Consider the following 11418-nt stretch of genomic DNA (forward strand, 5'->3'; position numbering starts at 1 on the left):
GCTCAGGCCAAGTCAGAATTGTATATTGAATACAATTCATACAATTCATCTTCCCATCCAATGCTCCTTCTGCTCTCTGATTGCATCTCTCATCACACAGCTGCCCCCCTTCCCTTAGCAGCTACAATGCCATGGGGTCCAGCACTCCATGGCAACCTGGCAGTGTTTAAATTTCATTCCCAGGCTTACGTGAAATGTAGTCCCGTCACAGGGTTCCCATGGAGAGGCAAGAACTGCCTTGCTGTAGTATAAAGCAGTTTAAAGCATTACCAAAAGGGAATGAACACAGGCAGGAGCCAATCAGCATTTGGGTCTGCTCCTCCCAGAATTTCCTGCTCAGCCGAACCACAAATGCAGTAGTTGCTAGATGCAAAAGCAGAAACAAACACCCTCCATCTCTTCTTTCTGAACATCTGTGTTGACATCATTTTGGTTACTGGAACAGTTTGGGTTTCCTCCAAGGCCAAGGCCTAATCTTTCCTTGTGCAAGCCCCAAGTATGTGAATATCATCCCATCTTCATGGCAATGCCATATTTTTATTGGAAGCTATTTTACAGGAGAACATTTACTCTAATCCATTATAATTACACTAACCATTACAATTACACTTCTCTACTTAGTTCCAAAAACTTCCTGACCAAACACCATATTCCTGTTTAAGAGGTGACACTGGATGACTTGCCTCTTGGTAAAGTGGGTCCAGTGTCTCTGCAGACGTACTTCACAGGTCATCCACAGTAAAGCTTAATTAGGGAGTCTTTATATGCAGAAAGAAAGGAGATAACATGCACTACACTTCCTGGGATGAACACAGAAAGGGAGGGTGGTGAAAGAAGGTTTCTTGAGTGGCAGGATAGACTTGGGTGGGGTTTAGAGATGAAACTTGGTAGGGGCAGAGGATGCTGGTGCTGTCATTAAGTGCATACAAGACCACTGTAATACGTTACTGCCTAGAGTGTACTGGTGAGAGGGATATTGCTATCCCAGTGTGGGAAAGAGAGAGCAACTTCTTCAGTGCACTAGACTTAGTTCTGATTTGTACCAGGGGATACAAGCGGATAAAAAACAAGTGCGAGCAATCAGCCATTGTTAGTTTTCATTCTGTTGAAACCAAGTGCCTTAAAAAGAGCATTTTGCTGTGATGATAATATAAGGGGGAGAAGAGAAAAGCAACCCCAAGCAATCTACCTTCTTTGCCTAAGCAGTAAGTTTAGCACAGAGTTCATTGCTAGGAACAAGTATCTAGCCCGAGTTGGCTTCAGGTAGATAAAAAGAGGCTTTATCTCCATGGCCTTTTGTTACTTGATGGGAGATTAGCTGAAAAGTGAGTGAAGTGTAATACCAATAAAAGGAATAGTGCCACATGCACGAGAATAGATACTAAAAGTAATTCATAAGCATTTTACTCTCAACAGAGTAAACAGCAGGATATCAAGAGTTTTTTATATGAAGCAAGGATTCAGAAGGAACAGATACAATTGTCAAAAAGCAAGAGTCCCAGTGCCCACATCCAGCTGCTGGGACAAAAGGAATTGAGTGCTCAGAGGAAACATGCTTATACGTGTCCTATATAGGTCCTTTTCTAGAGGCTTATCCTTCTTCCTTGTGACATAAAAGATTTTAAGATCAAAATCTAAGGGAATTAAAGCTCATAAGTAAATCTAGTCACCAAAATGCCTCTTTACAGGGACAGGCACTGAACTGGGACAGAGGGAGTGAGAGAGCCTTGAACACCAGGCACAATCATCCAGAGATGTGGCTTCAGTCCTCCAGAACAAGGTGTTCTCAACCTTAGCACTGTATGCTGGTACTGTGCTCTAAAGGCACGGGAGGATATAAAAGCTCTGAATAAAACCCTTGCTCAGAACAGAGGACTCTTCAGCTGCTACCAATTGTTGAAAAGCGGGAGTACAATATACCTCCACAGTATTTATGCTGAGACCTACTGTTATTTTGATAGAATGAGGATACGATCCAAGACAAAAGCACCACTTATTTTTGCAAAAAGTTATTGTACACAGCATTTGTCATATTTGCAAGTGTGGGTTACTGTACCAAAACACAGCACTCGCTAACCCTAAGAGAGCATCTCAGCAATAGTGTGAGGAGGATAAACACCATTGTTCCGCAGCAGTAAGGATAGGATCAGCCACAGGTATGGATTAGACAAGTACCTCATTCACCTGAAGGATTCCATGGGAACTTTGGTACAGAGAACTTCCTATGTCTTGCACTATCTTTGTAGGCATCTTGTAGGTATGAATGTACAGGAAAAAACAGGCTCAGCCTTCACAGATGTATTCAGCAGTTCTAGCAAGTAGCAAGCAGCAGGTTGAATAACGCCAGTAATGAACCTGGACTCTGGACCTCAATTGCCTGTAGCATTAAACTGTTGAAGTGATGCTTAGCACATCTTTGGCTCAGGCCAGCTAATGCTCTCCAGAACATTTCCCAGGCAGAGGCTGGGAGCTAGAACAGACCATTCCCAGAGCCACTGCCTGTAGGCAGCTTGCATGCGGCCATCTTGTTTGGGAGAACAGAAGAGGTTAATTGCTGGGCTTCGTTCCACTCTGTAGCAGCTGGCATCAGTGCCCGAGAATTGTCACAGCTACATTTAATGCACCAGGTATAGATGTAGCTTGTATGGTTTCACCACAACTGTTGATAGTCATCTGTCAAGAGATTCTTCCAGGACTCCCGCCCGCTGATGGGCAAATAGGATGTAAAGACAAAACTGCCCAAACTCTTCACCTCTGCAAGGAGGAGAGAGAAAGCTTTTCTAGCAGTGTCCTTCAATCACAAGTCTTAGACAACTTGTGGAAGCAAAAACCATGGGGCAGCACAGCTGTGGTCACACAGAAGACAGGAAATCATTCAGGACAGTAATGTGTGAGAGACCAGCAGCCAACATCACACTTTGTCATAGGCATGATTGCCTCATGTCCTTTGGAGGGAAGGTACAAAGTGAAAAAAAGAATGAACACAGAGCGAAGTGGCTTGGGCAATAAGAAAGGAATAGTTTAACAAACGGTTAAAGAATATATGAGAGTAAACATAGAGTATAAATCAAGATTCTAATAGTTACAGGGAATGGCATAACCACTGATCCAGTCCATCCACACAGTCTGCTCTCTGTACTTGTTTCAGGGGGGAGTTTCTGCATAAGGCTACTTCCCTTGCAGGTAGATCCAAGCCCTGGTGAGGTCCAAGGAATTGTGAACCAGATACAATCAGCAACGGTGATTTGCAACCTTGATAATATGGTTTTCTGTTTAGGGCACCTGCTTATCATTGTCCTGGAGGTCCTATCTCCCCATCTCTGCTGGGAAGAAAAGGGAGAGCTCCCCTTCCAAGCTCTGCACCTTGCTCACTGCTGTCCTAGCGCTGTGCAGAGCTTGCAGCTTCTCGGCCAGTCAGCAGCTCTGGAGCCCCCCACATTCTCCCAGCACGCGGTGACTGCTGGACCCAGCTGCTCCTTGGAAAGTTCCACCGGCGCCGCAGCCTGCGCTCCCTTGCTGGCAGCCAAGAGTAGCACCTGCCTAAGTGCCGACAGGCCATAAAACATGTCCAGGAGCGCTCCCAAAGCTGTTTGAGGCACTCCTTCCACAGCACTGGCAGACATAACTCAGCCCTTCAAAACCAGCATTAGTAACTGCTATAGACTAGGCTGCCAGCAGCGCTTTTTTAGGTGTGACGGTAAACATTTGTGAAAACAGATAAAGAACAGCCTGCCCAACCTTCACTGCAAGGGAGAGAGGAAGAGAAGGTGCTTGCAAATCTGGAAGTCATCAGACCTATTTGGGTTAGAGCTGGCAGCCTCCAGCGGGAATAATGTCACACGAGCAAAGGTGAACAGGACAGAGCAGCCAGGCCATGGGTCACAGGGACCAGCAGCTTGGCATACAGGCAGCAAGGATATCTGGCAGAGAAGACTGTAGAAACAGTGAATTGTTTGCAGAGAAACATACAGGACAAAGTGGAGATATGTAAGAAAGAAGTAAAAAGGAGGTTGTGATGAACTGCTCTTAAACGACAATAAAATTCTTGGTTTTAAAAGCCATACAGACCTGTGTCACTGCTTCCCCTAACAATTCATTCCATTGCTGCAGAGTATTTGTGCAGAACAGGGAGCTGAAAGGAGCCTCTTGAGTTATCAGGGCCAATCCCCCATTGTTTCAGATGCCATATTGTTTACTCCAGTTCATAAACTGATTGCAAGAGTTCCAGTTCTTTTTCTAGATTGGAAAGTTGTTGCTGAACCTCCCTGGTTAGTCGTTTTGTGCACATTTGATCGGTGACAGTGCTGTCCTATATTTGAACAGTGCTGCTGGTATTTGCCCAACATCTATTTGTAGACAGCAATCACATCTTTCAACCTTTTGCTAGGTGAAAGAAGCTGTCTCTCCTCCTCTCCTCTTCTATAGCTGCTCTATCTTAAATTCATTTTTCTTGAAAGTGGCTGGCTCCATAGGTGTGATATTTCCAGTGAATTCCCACTTGTGCATTAGACAGTAACATCAATGCCTTCCTATCTCAGTTAGATATGGCTACCCGAGGCTCATTTGTTTAAGTTTGCCTTGTTTTCAGAGATGCATCATTTTGCTGGCTCATTATCCTCTTGTGATGCACTGATAGTCCCGGGTCTTTCTCTTCTACTACCAGTATCAGCTGGAAAGCCTCCACTTTCCCCTTATTTCTTCAGAATTACTCGTGCACCAGACTATGCTGGAGGTACAAGTGCCTTCCTTGCTTTGTATAGTAAATAATTGGGTTTTCCTTTCATGGAATAAATCTTGTTTTGTAGCAGGATCCCTAAAGACAGCTTTGCATGCACTTGCAGTACCTTAAAGCTGCCGTGTTCATCTTCGTAAAAATTATTTCCCTAACATAGTTCCATGTTATGTTTCTACTTTTGCTGATTATGGGCTTAATGCTTTTGTCCTATCTTATGACTTTTCTCAGACTAGCTATTTTACATTTTGTTTAGTTTCAAGTGCATTTGATGCACACATACCTATTGCAAAGAAATCCTCCAGGAACCTGATGGTATTGTTCACCCATACTCTTTCCAGAATGAGTGAACCTTCTTCTTGCAAGGAATGTTGAATATGTCAGGACCATGTACTTTTCCCTCAGCCTTTCTAAAATAAAAATCTTGCCATCTATGGGCCCTTTTTGTTTCTCGCTTTTATGCTTGCTTTCTTTCCTGATGACTGCTCCTGGCCAAAGTTTAGTTGTGTTGTGTTGCTGTGTGCACCACAGCTACTGAGCTATACCAAATCAGCTTTATTTTAGTAAGGGGTAGTGTAAAATCCCACTATACTTCATCTGCTTCTGTAAGAGTTAAAAGATTCGTTAGGAATCACAGTAAGCCAAATATGAATGCACAGTAGTTCAACTGATTTCACTTAAAAGGATATTGTTGTAACTAAGGACAATATTGAGATTTTCCTTTCCTTTTTGCATTCTTTACTCTTTATTTTTTCTCTAGTTCTCCATATTCCAATCCTCCCTAATTTCTGCAGAATTATTCATGTCCTCTGTTGATGTTTGATCCTGCTGTGTATCTGCCTGCTGAGCATATCAATGTCTACTGTTCTTTCAGCTTACTCATTACTAAGTTGATATTTTAATGCAACCCTCATTTAAAAATTATCTCTTCTTTCTCACTGAGGGCTCCCCAGACACTAATAAATTTTCTTTTGCTTCTTCTTTTGTCTCACCCTCCACTCTTACAGTATCTGTTTTTATGAGACTGAGTTTTTATGGTACTCCTTTCATATACACATCAGTATGGTATCCTTCATATACATACCAGACATTTTTAGCACCCAGACACTGCAAGTGATTGGGTGGAACAAAATAGTCAGTATGTGCTCTTGTAGGCAAGTTTAAGATGAAAGGCATAGACATTTGCAGTTACAGATCTGGAACCGTATAGTCAGTTGGTGTTAATACTAGCATTTCAGTCTTGCTTATGTTATTTAAATTTGAGCTTTTTCCTCAATATCCACTGGGGACTGCTGGAAGAAGCAATGTGTATTTCCCTGATCCTGAGGCAGGCAGAGCTGGTTTGGCTCCATAAGGTTACTTGAACACACGTGTGACCCAAGAGGCTGTCCACAAGGTATGTAACTCCAGCACCTTGCTCTAGGCGTGTCCCTGAGCCCACAACCTACAGGGAGTCAGATGGTGCAGAAGCTCTGTGGCAGCTGGATCCAGCATGTGAAAATCCAGCTGCATTTATACCCCCTTTGTGTTGGCTGGACTGAGGTTTAGAATTGATCCCTTGCTTGGTCATATGGTTTAAACAACAGCTATGCATCCTTTCAGTCTCTAGAAAAATGGGCTCACACCCCACTTCCAACATGTTCACTTAGTTTATTTTGTTGCGGCCAGTTGAATACTTTGCACTAGAAAGGATGATTTAAGATGCACATGTTCACTGTACATTCTGAGTTAGCTGCAACTTGAAAAGAACTGGTAATTTGAGCCATCATTGTGAACAGCTTATGACAAAACAATCCAGTGGAGGCCCACCAATGTATCTGAAGAGTATAGAGAATAATGTGGAAAACATTCTAATGTCATTAAATACCATCTCATCTCAAAACACACAAAAAAAAAAAAAAAAGAAAAGAAAAGAAAAAAGAAAGCATACAGTGGATCCAAAGAATTTTCAGGAAAACAAAAGAAACCGAGAACACCAGTTAGTGATTGATTGATACAATAAGAAGATGATGACGATGTAAACTTCAGAAAAAAGAAAGGCAAGAAGACCTGTGACTCCCTAAATTGATAATGTAAGATGATGGATTATGCAGGGCTTTGTAATACAACAAGAGTGACTCAAAACAGGAAATCCCACTTTGTGCAACATTTGGTCTTTGGAATGCCTGGCTGCTTGATGTTATCAAATCTTCATTAAGAAACCATATAAGATTTCGTCAGACAAGTAAAGCACTAGCTATTCACAAATAATTATTCGTTTATGTGTAGGGTAAACCACCAGGACTGTCAATTCTTATGTACTTCATCAGGCATGCTGATAATCAGCTGGGGTGAAAGAATTTCCCTCCACATTGCATTACTAGAAAATTAGACGCATTGGTGAAGTTTACAACTTCCTCTGCAACACCTGCAGGAAACACAAAGGAAACGGGAAGCAGGAGATGGAGTGACCATTAACCTCCTCTGGTCTAGCAATTCCATCATCTCTACATAACTACAATACACATCATTTATATATATAACTTGTTATACTTGATTCATTTCCACTTATTAGGCCCACATTAGCTTTTTATTGCTCTTTTTCATCCAGAAAGGTGTATAGAAACAATTTGACTCAGCATCTAAGGGTAAGCATCTTTCCTTAGTGTTGCTACTATGACTTCTCTAGTCTAAAAGCTGAAATTGCCTAAAATGACAGCACTAGAATCATCTGAGACACCAACTGTATCCACTCAGTTATCTCCTGGCACCTATCAGATATTCATGCCTGTATCTCCTATCATATTTTCTCCAGATTCATCCATGTTCTTTCCCCATTCTGTCCAAATAGGTTTTGCTGTAAGAACCAAAGTGCTAATATTTGTGTTCTGCTAAGCCGAAGTTTTCCTGGTCCATATTAACACTTCTCTTTCTCCCCAAGAGTCCTTTCTTTGACAGCAACAACTTACTAATAGACCCTCTCATTTATCTAATCTGTCTTTCCATATACGCACAACACATTCTTCACTGTACTAACGAACATCGTGGTGTTGTTTGACCTAGCAGAGGCTAAGCAGGCTCAATCTCAGTGACACCTCCCTCTGACCACGCTTCCCAGTGCTGCCCAATGGTACTGATCATCTGGATGGAGGTCAAACAGAGCAAATTGCTCATCCACATGAGTCCCAGCTCTAACAAACCAACAGAGCAACACCCAAAAGTGCCCTGTTTCTTTATGCTATATCATATGGCCACAATCCCTGTTCAGGATTCTTTAGCGATGGGACCATTCCCATCTTTGGCTCCTAAAATAGCCAAATGGACAGTGCTAATGATGTTAGAGTTTTGGAAGAGGCTTTGCAGGCAGCATTTTAGCCCAGACTTCATCCTGCTGGTGTCAATAGCAGAATCCTAACAGCAGAAGAACGAAGAGTTGATCTTTCAACTCAAAGAGCTGAAAACTGAGATTCAAACTTCTCCTCTCTGCATGGTAAGAGGAGGACAATTAGGTTACTCCATGACTCTTGGGGGTTTATTCTCTTCTAACCCAGGTAATATTCAGATATGATCTTACTGGGTTCCCAGTAAGGATCCATAAATCCTTTCTTTGGAGACTGTTTAAGCCTTTAAGACAGTGAGCATGTATGGTTACCTGGATGGCATTAATTCTTGACAACAGCAGCCCAAAATTATAATTATAAAATCAAAGTCCTGGTTGAAGAATGATGTATACTTTGAGCCTCAAATGGGTTTGTATCAATTATATTTTCCATAATTATTTTTTATGCAATATCCAAGTACTGTAAAATAAATATATACTTGCATTACTAGACTTAAGGTATGACACCCAGTTCTGGGTGAGAGCTGCTTCTAGTCAACACTTTTCTGGAAGTGCTACTAATCCTTGACCAGTATTCCATCTACCTTAAGATGCAACTTAGCCTGGGTAATGGCTAGTTCTTGCTGCTGTTAAATCCTAAGTAATCTTTGTAAGACACTCAGTATCTCCTCTCTCTTCAGTCCCAGTTTCTTGTCTATTGGGGGAAAAACAAGAATCAAAATAATCCTAGACCCTAGAGTTTATGTGGCTATTGAAAAATCCCATTTTCCTAACAACCATGGATGCCAGACACCTGTTTCAAGGATATTGATTCTTTCTTCAGCACCTGAAGCTCTACGAGTATGCGCAGTAGTTGTTTTCTTGGAGAAAAATCATCTTTCTCTATGTAAGAAACATCCACTTCAGGGCCAAGTTATGGGATTCCAAACCATTTGGCAGAAGTTACAGACAAACACTCCTTGACCTGGGGTTAGCCAAATGACACAGAACTTTTCATTTTAAAATTCTCTGTCAGAGGCATAGTCTATTTAAATAAACAGAAGGAGCCAGGCATGGCATTTTTCATCCCTGCTGCTGGGTGCCTTCCAGTGAGACATCCCAAGATATCATAGTGTCAAGGCTAATGCAGCTGTTATGGGCTTAATAAACAGAGGACTTTTTTCCTTATTTTTAAGTTACTCAGTAGTCTATGAAAAGAGAACAGCAACAGCTATCAAAAGTTGTGCAACTCAAGGTTCATGTTTATTCCTCTTATATTATTTCATCTCCCATCCAAACAACTGTTTTTCTCTAATTCTTGGAATGGAACCAGTATTTGCTGCTGAGAGCATCAAAACCATTCACTTCAGACAGTATTGAGAAACTTTCACCAACAGAAGAGACCCTGAGAAATGTACATCTATTTTGAAAGCTGGAATACAGTAATGAAATGTTAGTGACAGTTGAACCGACTTACAAATATGGCTTTTGTTGCTTCGATTTCTATTATTTTTTCTTTTGTTGGATGTCTTACACAAGTACTGAAGCTTCCATATTTGAGCCCTTTTTCCTGCACTGTCACTATGGTTATATCTCTGCTGACAGCTGAGGAGAATTGTATAGTTTATAAACTTTCTGAGCTGTAGAGACTTGCACTGAAGCCAGTCTTCACCTGACACTTGTCTCTGCCTCAGTAGCATCTATTTCAGGACCCATTATCCCACCCCATACCCTGCTTGACCATTCCACCCTAGTTTTCCTTTTAAGATCTGCTGCCACAGGAGTTCCTGCATTCCTTAATGCTAGTGAAAGATGCCCGACTCAGTAGGGATATATGAGTTCAGTGTAACAATTCTACCCTCACAGTTCACACCTCGAGGTCCTACCTTTGACACTTGAAGGGGTCTTTTCTGCTCTGAACCCCCTTGCAGCCGGAAGCCCCACGGGGCACCTCCAGACAGAGTGATGAGCATTTCTTCTTCAGCTCCCATGATTTCTGCGCTTTGAGTATTTTGTCTTCCCAACTTCAAACCAGACTCCAGTTTTTAACAGGTGGTATATTCTGCTCCCATCTTCACAGTTCACACCACGATTCTCCAGTCCCCCAAAAGGCCCTCTGCTCACTTTCTCCTTCAAGTTCACACACACACAAGAGGAGAGTTGAGACTCTCAAGCCCAGCCTTCCCTTCTCTTCTGGACTCTCAGCTGCTGCTCTGCCTATGATTAGACATTTGATTCTGCTCTTGGTAAGGGGCCAGAGTTGTCCTAGACACGTGTCATGTCAATCTCACCCTCTGTGCCCCCCCTCCACATACACCATGGATCTCTCACCGGAGCATGGCTGAAAATAGCGCACCTCCTGTCTCTCCAGAGCTTTGTCTGACACTCTTAAAGCTGGAAGCATTTCAGTAAAAATTTTATTTCCACTTCCCATTCCAAATGCAAATCCTAGAGTCGCCCAGCACTCAGGGTTCATTAATATCAGCTCCAGGCAAGGACATGACACAGGCACAAACTTGCACAAGAGCAGGTGATGGCACCTGACCCTCAGAAACTGAACAAAACCACCTTGCAAGTGGTGTGCTCTCCACCTGTGGTTTCTTCATGCAGCTAGTGTCACTGCACAGTAGCACTGTCTTCTGCCCTGAGAACCACAGGCAGACTGTAGATGTAATGTACTCCCTCTGCAGCTTGACTGCTCCCCGACATCCCCTACAGCTACTCCTAATATTAGACACCGGGACCAGAATAGCCAGGATTAGCTACACAGATGGGATTCACAGTTCTCTGTGGGGCACTGCATACATAGACTCCCCAATGGCCAAGAGAACGGGTTTGCACCCAGGCTCCTCACGGTCTTCTCTTCAGGACCATGGCAGGCAAGACCTCCTGGCTATCCCAAGCCACCTTGATCCCTTGGAGTTACAGGAGCAATAAAATCCACGTTGCCCCTTTTGCTACAGGGCTTTTAACATAATTTTCTGTTAAGATCCCAAGGACAAACATCTCTTCTTTATTCTGCATGTGCTTCTCTCTCAGTGACTAACAATTATCTTACCAATCCCTGTGATGCCCTTGTACTGTGACATTCAAAGGACGCGGTTTTGCTGCAACACCATCGCTCGCTTGACTACTCCATTGCCAGTCATTTAACACCATTCAGTCAGGGCCACCGCACAGTGCTGGTGGCCGCACACCAACAAAACATTACTAGGTAGTGAACAACTCTTGCACCACCATTGCATTTTGGTGCAAAACTGGCCCGGGTGCTCCCGTGTCATGGTCTGTCACCGGCCACCGGTGGGATGCACGGCCAAGAGCACCGTGGCTGGGGCAGGCTGGGGCTCAGCAACGTTGGGCCGCAGGTGTGCTGCAGCGCAGCCATGCC

At 43.1% G+C, this 11418-nt stretch overlaps 1 protein-coding gene across 1 annotated transcript in view; it reads right to left on the reverse strand.

Moving 5' to 3' along the window:
* Positions 1-10239, reverse strand: part of SYNPO2L (synaptopodin 2-like) — a 35702-nt gene extending 25463 nt beyond the window's left edge. The window contains exon 1 of the mRNA XM_009888770.1: positions 9917-10239. Coding sequence (XP_009887072.1) covers positions 9917-10021 — 105 coding nt within the window. The 5' untranslated portion in view covers positions 10022-10239. The remainder of the gene's footprint in view (positions 1-9916) is intronic.
* Between the last annotated feature and the right edge of the window lie 1179 nt (positions 10240-11418).

This window comes from Charadrius vociferus, unplaced genomic scaffold, assembly GCF_000708025.1.
Source record: "Charadrius vociferus isolate BGI_N301 unplaced genomic scaffold, ASM70802v2 scaffold436, whole genome shotgun sequence".
Classification (NCBI taxonomy): domain Eukaryota; kingdom Metazoa; phylum Chordata; class Aves; order Charadriiformes; family Charadriidae; genus Charadrius; species Charadrius vociferus.